Here is an 18,261-nt window from a genome sequence, read left to right on the forward strand (position 1 = left end):
GTAACAGCAAGGAAAGAAGTGAACAGAGTAATAGAAAGTTTTGACTAGAAAATATATTTTAAACCTATTGTTCACAGTGATCTGCAAAGTGCACATGATATCTGTTCTCTTTAGGAATACCTAAATTCTGTAATCCCTTAGTATTTTTTTCCACAGGACCCTATCTTTATTCATTTCATAGAATCATAGAAAATAAGGGTTGGAAGGGACCTCAGGAGGTCATTTAGTCCACCCCTTGCTGTGAGCAGGACCAGCCCCAACCATAACATCCCAGCCAAGGGTTTGTGTAGCCAGGTCTTTAAAACCTCCAAGGATAGAGATTCTACAACCTCTCTGTGGTGACCCGGTCCAGTGCTTTATAACTCTCCTGGTGAGAAAGTTTTTACTAATATCTAACCTAAACTTCTCCTGTTGCAACTTGAGCCTATTGCTTCTTGTTCTGTCATCTGCCACCACTGAGAACAGTTTAGCTCCATCCTCTTTGGAACCCCCTTCAGGTAGCTGAAGGCTGCTATTAAATGCCCTCTCAGTCTTCTCTTCTGCAGACTAAATAAGCCCGGCTGCCTATACATGTGCTCATTCACGTTCTAGTTGGAATACATGGGAGTAGACTTGATTCATTGTGTCTGCTCCACATTCTAATTAGAACTGCAGTGTCACCTCACCGTCCCACATATTAAGCCCCCATGTTTTAAATTGGCAGCAGCGGCTCTTTACCTGAAGCTCATTGAATGCTAGATCTGAGCCACTGCATGTTGTACTTGGTATTCATTGGCTAAAATGGTTGGAGAACAGTGGGTAAGTTTTTGTCCCATCTGGAGCTAGTGCATGAGCTGGAAACAAGAGTTTTTTTCCCTTTCAAGGGATGCATCCATTTTACTGAGCCACACACCCTCTAGACTATTTTTTTCAGTCCAGCCTCTCTTGGCTGCTCAAGGGGCCAGCTTCAAAAGAAAGGCCAAAGAGATGACCAGATAATGCTTTTGGGGCTTTCTCATTAGAGACCTATTCTGGGAAATCAGATATGTATGTTCAAACTCCCTTTGGGTGAGAGGGGGATTGCAGCTGAACGTGGGGTAGGAATACAAACTGTGTGTAAGTGCCAAAAAATGACAGTTATGTGGCTACCCTACATGTTTCTTGTTTTCAGGTGGGTTTTACAGAAGTCCTCAGATTTATGTTCCAAGCCTAGCTCTCATTTTTTTCAGGTACTGCATAGTGCTAATTTCTATGAAAACACAGACCCTACACATCCCAAATCAGTAACAAAACTTAATAGAGATCTGATTGTTTTAGTCTCTTATTCCCATGTGTAAAGTGAAGTTAGTGACAGTTCACAGAGGTATTGTAAAGATGAATTCATTAATGTTTAGAAACAAGATGATGATAGCATCGTAATAAAGTCCATTAAAATGTGTAATTCTATGTTCCATGTAAGGTTTGGATGGTGTTCTATATTATAAAGTCAATATAGTGTTCACATAGAATGATGAGAATAAAAATATTGAATAATACCAATTCAGAAAGCACTGTTCATTTGGTGCACTGAATAAGGCAAGGTAGGTCATATAGAAAAAATGGCATATTATCATGTAATAAAAGATTTTCATAACACATGCACAGGGGGATTAAAGAAGATTGCATGGGCAAGCATAATTCTGGCATTTCCTTATTTGAGTGCTTGATTTTTTTTTGTTATTTTCCCTTCAGTTATAATGTACCGTATTTACTTGAATCCAAGATGAGGTTTTTTGTTCTCCATTCAGCATAGGGGAAAAAGCCCCCTGTCTTGGATTTGAGTTCAAGGCAGTGAGGGTGTGTGTGTGTCTGGGGTGGGGGGAATGGGTAGGTGGCTGCAGCAGCTCTGACTCTGGCCCAGAGTCTGGGTCAGCAGTTTCTGCTCCCTTTTCCTCAGTGCTGAATATCAGGCATGGCTCTGGCTCTAGTTCCTGCTTCATTCCTTCCCAGGCACATGCAGGCTGTAGCCTCTGTTTGGCCATGCAGCTGTGGCAGAGACAGCTCTGGCTCTGGGATGCTGCAGTATGGCCAGATGGGGGCAGATGCTGAAGGGGCACAGGCAGAGGGTAAAGGGGGCAGATGGCAGAGGTGCAGGCACTTCTGCGGGGGGAGGCTGCAGAGTGGATAAGCCGCCCTGCCACTCTGTTGCGGTTTTCCCTGCTGCAGTGGCAGGGGGAAGAGTAGGGGATGAATTTAAGATAACCTCCAATAATTAGATTCTATACATGGAAAATGATAACAAATGTATAATTTCTCTAAACATAGAATCAAATTATTCGGGGTTCGTCTTAAATATGAAGTTGCCACAAATTCAGGTGAATGCAGAATATAGGGTTGAGTCCTGATCACGTTGAATTCAATGTGAATTTAGTCATTGATTTTAATGGGACTAGAATTTCACACACAGTTTTTGTGTGGTTTAGCTTAGGAGATGTGAGAAGGATATTGGAATACTAGAGGGCTTAGGAATCCAGGAGGCTGAATTTATACTTTAGGTATTGGACTCATTATTGAGTTGCACAGGTATCCAGCAGCATGATGAGTAGGTGTTTTTGTGTTTCATGATTCAGAGGATAGGATTCTGTGGAGGAATGCTGGGTTGAACTGTACTCAGTGTGAGGATCTTAGCATGTTTTTACACATGCTCTGAGGGCTGAGGATCATGCTTTAATTAAAGCTCCTGCAGTGTCTCATGTATCAGCATCCCAGCACTTCAAAATGGCAGCAGGGGTGCTTTAACTAAAGCTCATCCAACAAGCTTTAGTTAAAGTGCCCGTGCCACCAATTTGAAGCACAGGGATGCTGATACACAAGACGTGGAGGCTGGCTGAAGTGTGCTAATTAGCATGCTCCAGCAGACTTGATTAATCAAGCCTGCTCTGATGTGCTGTAATTACAGCGTGTCAGAGCAGCCTTCCTGCATGTGTACAGGAGTGTGGGAGGTAGTGGCAGCTGCCTATCACTTTGACTGCGTCAACCCCTCCAATTTTCTCAGTGAAGTTTAGATGTTTATTTGATAAGTCACTTCCTGTTGCAGCGCATAGTCTTTCTTCCTGCCTTGGACAAGACACCAAGGATGCTGTTGCAATAGGCCACAGCTTCATTGTCTTAACTCTTCTGGCAAATATGAAAATAACTTAAAATGTGGATAAGAACATAAGACCTGCCATTTACTAGATCAGACCGTAGATCTGTCTTTCCCAGTATCTTATGTCACACAGTAGCAGAGAGTGGAACTGTCTATATCCAGGGCTTTTTCCACTGTTCCTTTTTCATTTGTAGCCTCCAGCATTTAAGGTCTCAGACATTCTAATTCAGAGGCTGTATCTTTAACTCCTGTGCTCAGTAGCTATTGATGCCCCTTTCCTCTAATAATTTGTCCAGCCCCTTTTTGAATCTGGCTAAACTGTCAGCTTCTACACCATCTGGTGGCAATGAGTTCCACACTGTAATTACATGCTATGTGAAAAAGAAGTTCCTTTTGTTGGTTTTAAACTTACTACCTACTGCAGTAAAAGCTCCATTATCCAGCATGAGTGGGGAATGTCGGGTCCGGTTATGTAAAAATTCCAGATATCTAAAAATACCAGAGCAGGAGGGCAGGGGGGGCAGAGGGGGAGACTTGCACTTGGTGGTGGCGCGGGGTGGTGGATGGTGTTGGTGGCAGCATGGGGTTGTTGCATGTGGCTTGCGTGGGGTGTTGGATGGTGGTGGTGGTGGTGGTACGGTGCTGGTTAATAGAGTATTCTGGCTAGTAGAATTCCGGATAAGAGGGATTTTACTGTAGTTTCATTTCATGACCCCTAGTTCTTGTACTGAGACAGAGTAAATAATAAATCCCTGTTTATTTTCTCTTAGCTGTTTAATATTTTGTAAACTCTTATTATGTCCCCCCTCAAGCTTCTCTTTTCTAAACTGAATAGGCCTACCTTCTTTAGTTTTTCCTTATATGGACCTACGTCCACACTACTGATCATCCTTGTTAACCTCCTTTGTACCTACTGTAGATCTCCTAGGTCCTTTTTGAGGTGTAGGGACCAGAACTGGGCCCAGTATTGAAGGTGTGGCTGCACCATGGATTTTTAAAATGGCATAACGATACTTTCCCTTTTGTTAACAGTTCCCTTCTTAATGATCCCTAACATTTTTGGTTGCTTTTTTGAAGGCTGCTGAGCACTGAGCTGATGTTCTTAGTGAACTGTTTACAGTGCCTTCAGATCTCTTTCCTGTGTGGTAACAGCTAATGTGAGCCTCATCATAGTGTAGGTAGAGTTTGGGTTATTTTTACCCATGTGCATCACTTTACACTTTTCTACATTGAATTTCATCTGTGATTTAGTTAACCCATTCTCTCACTCACGCCACATTCTTCTGTAGTTGTTCACAGTGTACCTCAGTTTTTACCAATTCAAATAATCTAGTGCCATCTGCAAATATGGACAGCTTGCTACTTACCCCCCTATCTAGATCATTTATGAATATCTAAAACAGCAAATCCCTGGGGACTCTGCTCCTTACTACTTTCCATCCTAAAAACTGACCATTTATATTAACTCTTTTATTTCTATCTTTAAGCCAATTTCTCATTCATGAGTGGACATTTCTTGTAATCCTATGACTACCTAACTTATTTAAGAACCTTTTCTGGGGAACCTTGTCAAAGGCTTTTTGGAAGTCCAGATATAGTATAGTATGTCAGCTGGATCATTCCAATCCACCTGCTTATTGATACCCTCAAAGAACTCTAGTAGGTTGGTGAGGTATGATTTCCTTTTGACATAGCTGTGTTGATTCCTCCCCAGCCAGTTATGTTCATCCATGTGCTGAATCATTTTTTTTCATTTGCTCCTACTAGTGTTCCAGGAGCAGAAGTTAGGCTCACTGGCCTGTGGTTCCCTGTATCCTTTCTAGAGCCTTTTTAAATATTGGAGTCACACTGAGAACCATCCAGTTCTCTGGTACCAAGGCTGTTTTTTAGTGACAAGTTGAATACTACAGTTAGTAGCTCAGCAATTTCTTATCTGAGCTCCTTTGGGACCCTATGTCATCAAGTCGTTTTGATTTGCTACTGTTTAGTTTATCAATTTTCTCTACAACTGCATCTATTGAAATCTTAATTTTGGGTCAGTTCTACTGGCTTGTCCCTAGAGAGGAGTGGATCTGGTGAGGGAACTTCCCTAACATCTTATGCAGTGAAGATGGATGCAACGAATGCATTTAGTTTTTTGGCAATGCCCCTGTCTTCCTTCAGCGCCCTTTATACATCATGATCATCTAAAGGCCCAACTGACTCCCTGGCAAGACTTTGGCTTTTAATGTACTTAAAGAATTTTTTATTGTTAACTTGTGTGTCTCTATGAAGTTTCTCCTCAAATTCTTTCTTAGCTTGCTGTTTTAGTTTAACATATGATATGCCAGAATTTCTTTTTTCTTTTCTTCATTAGGATTTGACTCTTTGAAAGAAACCTTTTTTCCATTTATTGCCTCTGTAATTCTGCCATTAAACCATGCTTTCTTTTGATCTGCTTTCCATTTTTTTGATTTCCGGCATGCATTTGCCCTGTGCTTCCAATATGGTGTTCTTAAGCAGTTCCCTTGCTTCTTATACTTTCTTCATGTCCTTAGGGGCCCCTTTTAACTTCTGTTTAATTAGCTTTCTCATTTTGGTGTAGTCTCCCTTTTAAAGGTTACTGTGATAAATATTCTGGTCATTTCTCATCCTACATGGATGTCAAGTCCAATGGCATTGTGGTCACTATTGTAGAGCAGCTCAGTAGCACTTCCCCTTTCCACCAAATTCTGTGTACTACCTAGGACTAGGTCAAGAATGGCTTTTTCTCATGTGGGTTCCAGTACCAACTGCTCCAGGAAGTTGTCTTTTATAACTTAAAGATATTTGGTCTTTGCATCCTGGCCTGATTTTTAGATTGACCCAGCCTATTTATGGATACCTGAAGTAACCCATTATTACTGTGTTTTCTACTTTTGTAGCCTCTCTCATCTCCGTTAGCATATCTAGCTTGCTGCTGCTGTCCTGGTCTGAGAGTCAGTAATATCCCCAGATGTACTTTTCTTTTGCTGTTGAAACCTGGAATTTCTATCCAAAAAGATTCTGTGCTACTTCTCTTATCTGTTGAAAGATCTACCCGATTTGATGCTATGCAGTCTTTGATGTAGAGTGCCACTCCCGCACCAGTATGACCTATTCTGTTGTTTCTATATAATTTGTACCCTGTTATTACAGCTTCTCTCTGATTTTCTTCATTGCACCATGTTTCAGAGATACGTGTTATGTCAATATCATTATTTACTGCTAAATATTCAAGTTCTCCCACCTTTGATCTTAGACTTCTAGCAGTAGTATAAAAGCATGTACACTGTGTATTGTTTCCTGGTTTGCTATTTCTCTGCAATCTTTTAATCATTAAAGATTGAAGGACATCTTACCTATGGGAGAGCTGTCATCAACTTTCTCACAGTATAGGCTTGGTGCAAGCTCTGTATTGAGACTTCACTACCTTCCCGTCATATGAAGGTTAAAGGAATGGAAAAAAGGGAGATGTTTTACTGACCAATGTTAGGAGCCCTAATCTCTTTTCCCAGCTTCTTAAGGGATGGGCCTTTCCTTAAATCCAGTTCCAGTTTAACAGGGAATTGGACCCTTATTGGAAACTGACAATACTATGCTTATTATGTTGAGTTTCCTCCAGGTAGGCATCTGACATGCTGCTGTGCCCTGTAATGTCACCCAGATTATAATGATATGGCATATTACCCTTTTGTGTGTTGCATGTATGCCATGGGCTTCCACAGAACTCCTGCCTCCTCTCTCATGATGAAATTTATTTATTTATTTATTTATTTATTTTTTTTAGTGTGGGCTAGGCCATTGTAAAGAGGCAGACAGCCTCTTTTTTCTTTTGCAGGTACAGATAATAACACTTGCTTCTGAGACTATGGTGATGAATTGTCTGAGATAAGGGTCAGCTCAGGACTCCTTGGCATTGTATTTGGTTGGAGTGCGTGCATGTTCACATACAGATTCAGAACATAAAATTGTTCATTCTGCCACATTTTTTGCATTTATGCCTCATGAAATCAGACTGTGTTTCCAGCTCTTGGTTACTCTTTGGTGAATGTTGGGGGTAAAAGAGAAGAGTTAGTTTGTGTGGTTTTTTTTAACGGGGAGGGGTGCTTTATTTATTTATTTTTCCTAAAATGAAGCTGAAGTGCCCTGGAATGCAAAACTACCAAAACATGTGGCATGCAGACTTTTTTTTGTGGGCGGGGGCAGGGGGAGGGTTTTTTTCTAGTTACGAAAGGCATGAACTGGGAAGACCTCAAAATTGCTGTCTTTGTTAGTTCTCCAGCATGTGGGGATGGGTAAAAACTTTTTAAGCTCCAATGCATGATGGGGACAGAAGCTGATGACAGTGTAACTATTGCTGAAGAGACTATTGCTATCCAGCAGAAAGTAGGCCCCTTCCTGCTGCTAAGCACTGTAGAGAAAGGAAGGGTAGAAAATGCATAGAAAGGCAGTAGGTAAGGAAGAATTTGTGAAGGCAACAATGATGAAGGATGCAGGGTGAAGCAAGTGTTAGGACACTTTGAGAACGCAGTATCACACTTTCTCACATACCACATGTCCTCAAATAAACACAGACCTTATTTTTGAGAAAACTGAATGAAAAAGAAAAGATTTTTCCAAAGCTATAGCTGCATAGAGCCTAATGTAGGCATAGAGCCTAATATTGAGCTTGCTCACCTGACCTTTCTGCTCAAGTGGAAGCTACAGTTCTAACTCATTCACAGCTGAATTGTCAGTGGCTCTTGGCTGCTCAGCCAGAAGCTGAAACTGTAGCTGAACTCCATGTGCAGACCTAGGATTTTGAAAAGAGCTAAAAACAGTTGGCTGGGTTATGAAATAGGAGAAGAGAGACTAGGAGTAGGTAACAGACAGCAAAATTGCTGAAGTAAGGATAACTTGCTGAATTGAATATCAGGACTATTAAACAAGAGAGATGGTGGTTAAAACCTGTGGAGTGAAGAGGCAGAAACCAGGTAGATTTGATTGAGCCATGAAGTCAGTTGATTCCATCGGAAATGCCACTTCTGCTGCCATGCAGTTAGTTTTAAGCTTTGGGTGGAGCAGGAATCAAAGCGGGGGAGGGTAGAACCTCCTGCCTCCAAGTTGCTCCTGTTGTACTCCACCTTTCCCTCCATACAGCTGCTGGAGAGAAGGAAAAGAAGCAACAGGCATTGTACAGTGTCTCTATGCTTTAATTCTGGGCAGAAAACTTAGCCTCCCTACTTAAGATGCAGCCCAATTTTAGAGGCCTAAATTTTAGGAACAAGGTAACTGTTGTATGTCATAAAATATGATTAGTTTTAGAATTATCCATTGTATGCAAGTTACTAATAGGTGACTACTATTACTATTAAGTAACTTACATTCACCAAATACACCATTTTTCTGATGACATCGTTATTCAGTCACTTATGTTTGCTTATAACTATTATTCCTTGTATAAAAAGTGATTATTGTGTGAATTTATAGTATTTGAATATGCCTATAATTCTCACTAAGTAAAACACTACATTTTCCAGAAATTTTATAGAAACTTCAGAATGTCAAAAAGGACTTTTTACTGTGGACAAAAAATATAGGAAAAGGTTTCTGTGTGCTTGGGAAAAGTCACTTCTTAATGCTAATTTCAGTAAATAAAGATTAGTCTACATGTTAGGCTGTATTCTGAATATTAAAGTAGTATGTTGATAAAAAATATCCTTGTCCAACTTGTTTCTTTAAATGATCCATATATTGATGGTAACATATTTGAGTGTCGTTTTTTTTTCTCCCCAATTTCTGTCAGCTTTTCCTGGGATATATACAGCTGAAGTGGCAGTATTTCTGAATGATAGTCCATATCAATACAAGCTCTCTCTCTTTGGTACTGTCAAGTCACCCAAGATAAGCTTTGACCCTCCAATTTTGATACTGATGCCTGTTCCTCTAGATATGAAAACAGGGACAGATGTGAATATTATTCCACTAGACTACCCAAGGTAAATCTTCAACTAAATGTACCAGTTATAATGAGGTTTGTGATATGCTTCCTTTTTTTTCACCAAAGATGTTGCCTGATAATTGGGTGGATGGGTTGATATTCATATTATTTTCATCTCAGTTGGAGAAAATGTAATGTTTATGAGAAAAGCATTGCAATTAACACCTCTTCATCCTGATTAAACATCGTTGTTGTACTTGTGGTAAATTATTTCTTTATGAGCTTTGTTCTTCAGAAATGTTGTCATCCTTATTACAGGTTATTGTATCAGATTTTTTTTCCTCTTTTGGAAAGTTCATGAAAACTATGAAGAAAAACAGTTTGTTGTGTTAATAAAGTTTAATTAAATAAAAGTCACAACTTTCTGCTGTAGGAGATATCTGTGGTTCTTAAGCTAAGAAGTCTTAAGTCTTTTTTATCACAGTGGTTTGTAGAAATTGTTCTCCCTTGAATGCTGAACTACAGTGGGTCACTACTGAAAACCTCAGTACATCAATAAATAAATTGGCCTGTCGAGTGTTGAAAGATGTAATTTTTTTCATTTCATTTCAGGTAACCAGAACTTCTGAGCCAAAATTGTTTTATGATCATAGCTTTTGTATCTACATGAGAAAAGCAAGTGTGTCAATCAACTTTGCTACTCTTGTTTTGTAGGATTTAAACATAATTGTTGCTGTTTTTCACATAGGCAATCAGCACTGCGAGTTGAAATTCCAGAACTTGAACCTGAAGGTGGTAATGGGATTAATCCCCTTTCTGTGCAGTTCCCACAAGGCCAAGTTATTGCTGTCTCTTCAGATGGCTCAAATGTAGGACTCACATGTCATATCAGCTTCAGGTCATCTAAGCCACTGTCGTTTTTGGGGAATATATTCTTCATTGATGAAGATGAAAACAGGTACTGTATTCTGTGCAAGTTCCTTCAAGCATAGTATCATGTTGAGCAGAAGTGAGTGAGGTATAAGCCTCAGGTTTTGAGTTAATTGTGGGGGGAAAAAAAATCCCTAATATAAAATAATACCCTTTTTTCCTGCTAGATTCCAGTACCAAAGTACATAGTTCAGCTTTGTTATTCAGTTTTAAGTCATCTAAAGTTACCAATTTAAAAATCTTGTTTTCAATTCCTGTTTCACCATTAGGTTTTCTGTATGTAACTCTTTACGTTTCCCCCAGATTGTCTTAGAAAAATGGGCTCTTGAGTAAATTAATCATAATGTTTCTGTTCCATACTGCTTTTGCAACTTAAAAAAAATAAACAAATTTATTTGTACTGTTCAAGTCTTCCAAGGGGGGAAGCATTTATATACAAAATATACTGTTTCTATCAACTGAAGTTTGTGAAGTGCTTTGTGGTATTTCAGAATGAAGGCCCCTTATGGGTCTAACATATTTATTACATAATTCACACTGGTTTTTATTGTACTGAAGGAAATACAACTAAGTACAGGGATGCATGAACCTTTTTAGTGTTTCCTGCGTGTGCCAGGTCTGTAGTTGTTGACAAGAAATTACAACTGGCTGGCTTTCATAATTATTTGGCTGTGTTTCAAAAAAAATCTCAGTGAAATCTTCACTCCTTTGACCCCCTCTTTTTTACAAGATACTTCTGGCTGTGGAATGGTCTGGTCTCCTGTCATTATGCTTCATAATCCTTCCTTCCTTTTCATGGTCCAAATGGCATCCTGATGGCTCCACTTTCTCTCTGTAGATCTTCAGGGAATACATGGAAGCTATCAAGAGCTTCCACAGAAAGAGAAATAGAGCTAGAAAATGTCTCTATTCCTGTTCAGTGGTGGGTTCCTGTGTGTGCACTGCAGTTAGTGGGGGTGGTGCTGGTGTGTGATGCAATATGGGTGGGAGGTGTTGCTGGTGTGTGGTGCATCCATGCAGCATGTTAGCCCATGACTCCCCGCTGGTGCAGTTCGTGGGTTGTATGTCCCCTAGGTGCTTAGACGTTGGAAAGTCCTGATGACTATTAAAAACAGTATGATTTGGGAATGCAGGTCCTACATTACAAAGCATTTAGAGGAAAATTTCTGAGACACCCCATTGATTTGCTGCATAAGAGCCTGTATCTCACTGAATTTTAGTGAGACTATGCCTGCACAGTACAAACTTTATTTAATAACAAAATTGAATCCTCTTTTCATACTAACATCCAGGGTGTCTTGGTCTGCAAAAACATTCTTCCTAGGTGGGTTCACTAGTTATCTCCCAGATTTCTTTCTTGTCTCAGGGAGCTGACCTGAGCAGTCTTTTGTCTGCACATGATGGAGGCCAAGCTGTGACAAATTACATGCTTTTAAAACAGAGGACTGGAAATGTTCCTCCTGGGTCAGTTATTCCCCTCCATTGTTATTGCAAGCAATTATGTCATATCATCCCTTTCATAAATCTCTATTTTATCAATCTCTGTCTTAAAGCTCATTATGTTTATTTGTCCTCATCACTCATATTGGGAGGTTTTTTTTTAGAGCCACATCAATCTGAATAGAAATCTTATTTCTAGCCCAAATTTACTTACCCAAATGTTTACCCAATGTTTAACCATTTGTCCTGCTGCTCAGCATTTTAAATTATAACAAGATTTATCTTAAATTTTGAATAGCTTTTCTCCTTGTATTTAAAACCAAGACTCATAGCATCCTTGAGAAAGGTGAAGAAACTTACCAAGCAACTTTCCAGTCTTGGACCAGGGGGTATAATTTCTTTTTGATCCCTTGATCTGGCAATTGAGCAGACTCACAGTATCTTGGAAAAACAGTACAAATGATACTTTTATTAGAAAGCTAGTATAGGAACAGATGAGGATTGGATGTATATGATTGTTACTTTATGAACTCTATGTTTGTCTTTTTAATAACTGCTTGTTAAAATATTTAATGTTCATTTTTAATCTAATTGTGTCTCTGGTGTCTATTTTGGATTTTATGGGGATTGGTACTCTTGTATATAACTTTGACCCAACATATTAATTTAAAGGAAGAATTGCAGATATGTAATTTCCAAATGAATAAATATATATTAACTTTATTTTTGCTGGGTTTTGTAGGATGAAAGATGAGATACTTATTGGTGATTTATTGCTAACAAATCAACAGTGCTGTGTGTATAAGTAGCACTATCTGTTTACATCTTGTAGCATAACACTATAACACAAGGGATTAAAATAATTTTACACCTACCCTTTTCAGTGGAAATTGCCTTCATCTTAAAATAACAATTGTACCAAGAGCAGATAAGTGCTATGATGATTCATAGCTACTTACTGTCAGAATTAAATTCCACTCACTATTTCCACTGCAATCTCAAATTACTGAGAGTAACAACTCAACATTAGATTTATCCTAAACATAAAAGTTAATTATTTTTATGCAAAGACTGTATAAATATTTAAGTTGTTGTGCTTGTGGGTTTTTCTCTGCCTTGATCAATATAAATAATCCACTAAGAATTTTCTCTTAAGCCCCATTTTACTTACTTTTAAAATAAACTATTACTTGGGATGTGATTCATAAATGTGCACTAAACCTTTTAGTGGGTATGAAAAAAAGGGTCATGTAGGACAAGAGAATGTTGAATTGTGAAAAATAGTTGCTGAGCATGCACAATAGTTAGTTTTAATAACTGTTTTTATATGATGCAGTAGCAGCTTATCAAACCTTGTTATAGAGGAATAAGCATTTTTACTACATAATAAACTTTGCTATCTATACTGCTATTAAAATGAAATAAAGGATACCACCATTCACTTAAAAGGGAATGTAATGTTTTCTCAAAAAGAAATTAAATAAAGAACTAGCTTTAAACTAACATTAAGGAACATCTAAGCTCACAAAAGCAAATTCATGCTTAGGATTGTCAAAACATCCTAGAATTACTGTTGTGTATTCTGCTTTAGAGGACATGAAAATAATAATGTTGGTCTGTGTAACAGGGTGGCCTCCTCATCAGGTCTTTGCCGCCCACCCTGCTTCTGGGGTAACCTCTCGCTTCACTCTCCTGCCATACCTTGATGGAAAAATATGAGAGTTGTTACTAATGTGGGAGGCTACCCATTAGTCACTCTGCTGACAAGTGCCTAATACTTGCTCTGACCTCCCCTCCATGGTCCCACACCTCACAGATGTTACTCTGTTACTTCTCCAACCTATGGCTGGAGCAAACTGGGCACACAGTTGTAGCTCTTTTCTACAGCCCCGGAGGGCCACTTGCATGCTACCCCTCTCTCAGTGGGGTCCCACTCACTCCACTGACTCTCACCCAGCCTCTTTTATTCTGCCTTCTCTCAGAGGCCATACCCATGCTGCCCGGCCTCACCCGGCTTCGGGCTTAGCTCTCCTCTTCTCAGTCAACCCCAGCACAGTCTGTTTGGTATCTCCCGCTACCCTCACCTGAGCAATGACTGAGTGATTGTACAACTGTAGGCCTATTTCAGTACTAGCCCCTCACTGGGCTACTATGCCCCCACTGGGCCTCCTCACTCGCCCATGCTCATGGGGCCACTTTGTTCATCGCTCCTCTCGCACAGGGTCTGACTTGTGCCCTCAGGCTATCCTTTGCTGTCAGGGACTTTTATTGTGTAGATTAGTGGTGCTCAAACTTCTAGTCCCATGGACTGGATGAGTGGCAGATGGCTAATATGCAGGCCAGATCCTATGGGTGGGGTTCAGCATGTAATTTTTCTGCAGGGTTGGTCCACAGGTGCCAACCCCTTCCACTGGTCCAGCTCCCTGTGTTAGATCTGGCTGTGAACACTAACCCTGCATGCCAGATCCATCCATGGACACCAGTTCCGCATGTTGACGCTGTCCAATGTGCACAATCCAGCACATGGAGCCATGACATCTGACCTATAGGACTCCTCATGGGTCTGGAAATTTGGCAGTGGGAGCACAGTAGTAGCAATAATTGCTGCAACTCTGAAAGCTACAGAAATTATTGCTGCCACTGCTCCCCCACTGCCAGATTTCAGGACCTGCAGGGAGCACCATGGACCAGATGACATGGCCCCATGGGGTGAATCCAGCCCATGGGCTGGAGATAGATCACCTGTGGTGTAGAAGTATAGTAGCATAGCTGTTAGATTTAACCATAGTTTAGTTTTGTAGTGTTTCATTTGCTTTCTTTGAGAAATAATTTTTGTTCTTGGGATGATATGCAAAGACCAGCATAGCCCTGCATGAAGTCCTCAGGCTTTATAAAATGTTTTTCCTTCAAGTCATCCCTATTTAATAGTGGAAATATTGATGCCCTGTCTGTTTAGGTTGAGGATGTTTTGGGGACAATATGCAATATCTGCAAGTTGTTTTGAAAGGATACAAAAGTTTAGTGATATGATAGATGCAACATCCAATCCCTTGTGTCAAGAGGCAGTAAAGTTTTGCTTTTTAATTCACAGATACCCCATTCTCAGTGCTTTGCACCTACTTTTATATTGAGTTTAACAATTGAGGTCCTCAGAAAGTTTATAAGAAATCTTTTGTGGTCCCTGAAAAATGTGGACAGTATTTCAGAAATTAGGGTCCCAAATGTAGGCTGTTTGCATCCACATATAGCAGAAAGTGTGACCACATTACAACCATGGTTGGTCATGGTCTAGTTGCTCTTATGCATATAACATATTCTCTTAAAGAACAGAATGCCCCCAAATGAGACAAAAAGGAATGCAAAACTCTAGAACTTGTGGTTCAGAGTTGATACCTTTTATTAGACCAACTAAGAGATCTTTGAAAAAAATATCTTTTTCTTCAAATTTTCAGGCGCACACGCCCTTCCTCAGGCTCAGGGAAAATTAAAGATGCTAAAAAGTCCCTATAGGTAGAAAATAAACTTCATTTTTGCACAGAGGAAGTTGAAGGTGGAAGTCTGGTCCTCTGGGTCCGTGAGAGTGTCTTTGTGAGTTGCACTTTGACGTGCTGATAAGGCAGGATTCTTTCCCTGGTGGTGTCAGATGGCAGAAAGGCAGGGAGGTGTAGAAACCTTTCTTGTTGTTGAGCAATGAAGTTTAAATCCCAAATCAGCTAAAATTTGGCATCTTTCTTGTTTCAGGAAAACCTTCCTCTGTGCTAAAATGAAATTTTCTACCTGTGAGGACTTTTTACCATCTTTAATTTTCCCTGAGCCCGAGGAAGGGTGTGTGTGTCTGAAAGCTTGCAGAAAAAGATACTTTTCAGAAAAAGAGAGAGAATATGTTTTTCTAGAGTCATGGTCAAAGGAAGACCTCATGGAACAATTCAATCACCCTTAAACAGCTTACTTGCTACTTCAGTCAAAAGCTAGTTTTAAGCCTCCCACAGCCACTGTCGAATTGGGAGCAGTTTTTGGCTGCCAAAAGTTAGCCAAAGCTACTGCCAAAAGCTACTGCAGTTGTAGGATGTTAAAACTGGAGTCTGTCCCTGCCAACTGCTGGTTGGAGAAAAGCAGAGCCTTTGGCAGCCATACTGCTTCTTCTTGCTTCTCTTCCAGTGCAACTCAAGATATGTACCGCAATTTTGACGGGCTATTTTTTGGGGAAAAAATGCATGTGCTACACAAGTTAATACAGTATTTCTGTTGCCCTGGACAGAGTTGCTATATGTAATCTTTCCAGATTCATTGATTCCCAAGCTTATCAAAAAATGAAAAAACAGCACATCAGAAAATCACTGATAATTCTTGCTTTGCTAAGGCAACATTGGTTTGAAGACTGGAGCTCCAGTTAAATTAGCATCAGATGACTTAGCTTTTTGCTTCGATACTGCTCTCGAGACCCCATAGTCTGGCAGAAGCTGAGTGGCTAATTGCATCAGAGAATCTATTCTTAGTATATTCAAACATCCTTATTAGCAGTGGAAATGATTTAAATAGAAAACTTGGGTAAATGCATTTTCCACGTGAGTTCATCTACTGTTTTCAAACAGAATTCATTATATTTGAAAATACTTGCTAGAACTAGAATACATGAGGCCTTCTGAGCTCAGTAAAGGTTGAGCTGGCAACTGTCTTAGCAGTTCACTCTCCAGTGTAAGAATGATCAGTATTCTTACAATGTGTAGCAAGGCATCACAAAAGCCATCCATTACCATTAAAAAGAAATGAACAACTGGTAAAAGGAGAAGAGATACATCACCCTATAGACTTTCTAAAATTTTAAACCATTTCTACTTACAGCTCCCTCTGTTTGGGAGTATAAAGGATGTGCTCAGACTTCAACTCTGATCCAGCACTTCAGTGGAAAGCATTTAAGCCTGTGAATAGTTCACTGAAACCATGGGACTACTCACGATCTTATGTGCTTTATTAGAATGCAGCTTCAGAAAGGAATGAAGGACATGTAGGGGTTGGAGTTGTTTATGTCCTTAATTCTAAAATTCTGAAACAGGGATGCATTCCTGTCACAAGAGGAAACTGTTTAGAAATATGTTCTGTTGCTATCCATCAAGGTATGGAATCCCACAATGCAGATCAGTGGAAGCAATATATTTGAACAATAATTAATTTATAAGAGTCCTGTTCTTATGCATTTCACAAGGCTTCTTACTGTGGATATCCATAAATGTGGCTATCTTAAGGATAACTATTTATTTTATTTATATCACCCAAATTAAAAGGCCTTATGTGGTGGTAAATGGCTTTTAACTATCAAGGTCTTAACAGACCTTGATATAGTATTTTTGAAGGAATTTGAAGTTGGGCAGTTAGAAAGTAGATTCTTGCTATGAACTGACGTTTAACTCCTGCATTTCATTGGTGAGGCAAGAGACTTGTTTTGATTGTTCTTGTAGGCTAAGGGATACCTTCTGAACAGATGGCCAAGCCTGTTGATTTCCATGAGGACTGGTAGGAGGTGAAGGCAGATGAATGTTGGGTTTCTGTCTAGTGATGAATGTATAGTTGAATATTTTTTTAAAGCGTGGTTTATGTCAGGATGCTCAACCCCTGGCCCATAGGTCAAATTCAGGCTGCAGAGCCATTGTATCCGGTCTGAAGATTATCCTGCCTTAAGCAAGGAATTAAACAGAATGACCTCCTGAGGTGCCTCTGAACCCTATTTTTCTGTGATTCTGTATATCACTTAACTTATTTAAACCTAAATTCTTAAAATGAAACAAATGAAATATAGTTTTTCTTTAAAAATCCATTGTGTTGAAACAGCCTGAGAACATAGCAAAGTATTGTAAAATGTAATGGTTTAGAGAAGTGTATTTAACTATGAAATGGGAATCCAGATCCTGAATATTTATGATTGGAGTGGTAGATCTGGCTTTCTAATTTGGCATCCTATCTGTTAGGGCCACTTTGGAAGTAGTGTTAAAGATGTTAAGTTTTTAGAGGAGGGCAAAAATTGTTGGCTCCTTTTGTTCCAGTTCCATCGAGACATTCAGACTATGTTTAAGAAGACTACCATATAGCAAAGTTAATGATGACTGTATATTATTGGTGAAAAATTTTGCTGATTTCTAACCAAAATTGCTTGTAACAGGTTCTATATTTGTAGCATGTTTAGTTTTTTCATACATTTGTTTTAAAACTGTTACATTTTTTAAAACTGACATAAAGTGCAGAAGTTCTCTTTTAATATGTATTTAAAAACAGTAGGGAATATTTTCAATCGTTTTAGTGAAAGATATATTTTTGTAATTCTCAGCATGCTCAGGTGAGATACCTGTCAGAACATTTTTCTGATAACTGCTTCTTTAAAAGTACCTTGTATAGATGTGTGAATTTCAGACAACTTGGCATATGGTAATTTTGCATACCTCAGACATAACTGCTATGTTGCATAAGATGCAACATAGGAACCATACTGAGTATAGGAGTTTTATAAAATAATTTCTGCCATACTTTAATAATTATGGGTGCCTATACACATAAATTGAGGCTGCTCTGATGTACTGTAACTACAGTGCTTCAGAGCAGACTTGATTAATCGAGTCTGCTGAAGCATGGTAATTACCACACTTCAGCCGATTCCAGCGTTACGTGTATCAGCGTCCCCGTGCTGAAAAATGGTGGTGGGGACACTATTATTAAAGCTCGTTTGAGCTTTAGTTAAAGCACCCCTGCCACTATTTTTCAGCATTGGGATGCTGATGTACATGGTGCTGAAGGCACTTTAATTAGAGCGGCTCTAATTAAAGCACTTCCCCTCCCCCCTGCCTCCCAAAGCATGTGTATAAAATGCCCTATGGTC

General features: G+C 39.5%; 1 protein-coding gene across 1 annotated transcript in view; it reads left to right on the forward strand.

The window, feature by feature from the left end:
* The window catches only part of CFAP47 (cilia and flagella associated protein 47), a 757,346-nt gene that overhangs the window by 146,061 nt on the left and 593,024 nt on the right, over nt 1–18,261 (forward strand). The window contains exons 25-26 of the mRNA XM_014520638.2: nt 8,892–9,084; nt 9,775–9,984. Coding sequence (XP_014376124.2) covers nt 8,892–9,084; nt 9,775–9,984 — 403 coding nt within the window. The remainder of the gene's footprint in view (nt 1–8,891; nt 9,085–9,774; nt 9,985–18,261) is intronic.

Source organism: Alligator sinensis, unplaced genomic scaffold, assembly GCF_000455745.1.
Source record: "Alligator sinensis unplaced genomic scaffold, ASM45574v1 scaffold243_1, whole genome shotgun sequence".
NCBI classification, from domain to species: Eukaryota; Metazoa; Chordata; order Crocodylia; family Alligatoridae; genus Alligator; species Alligator sinensis.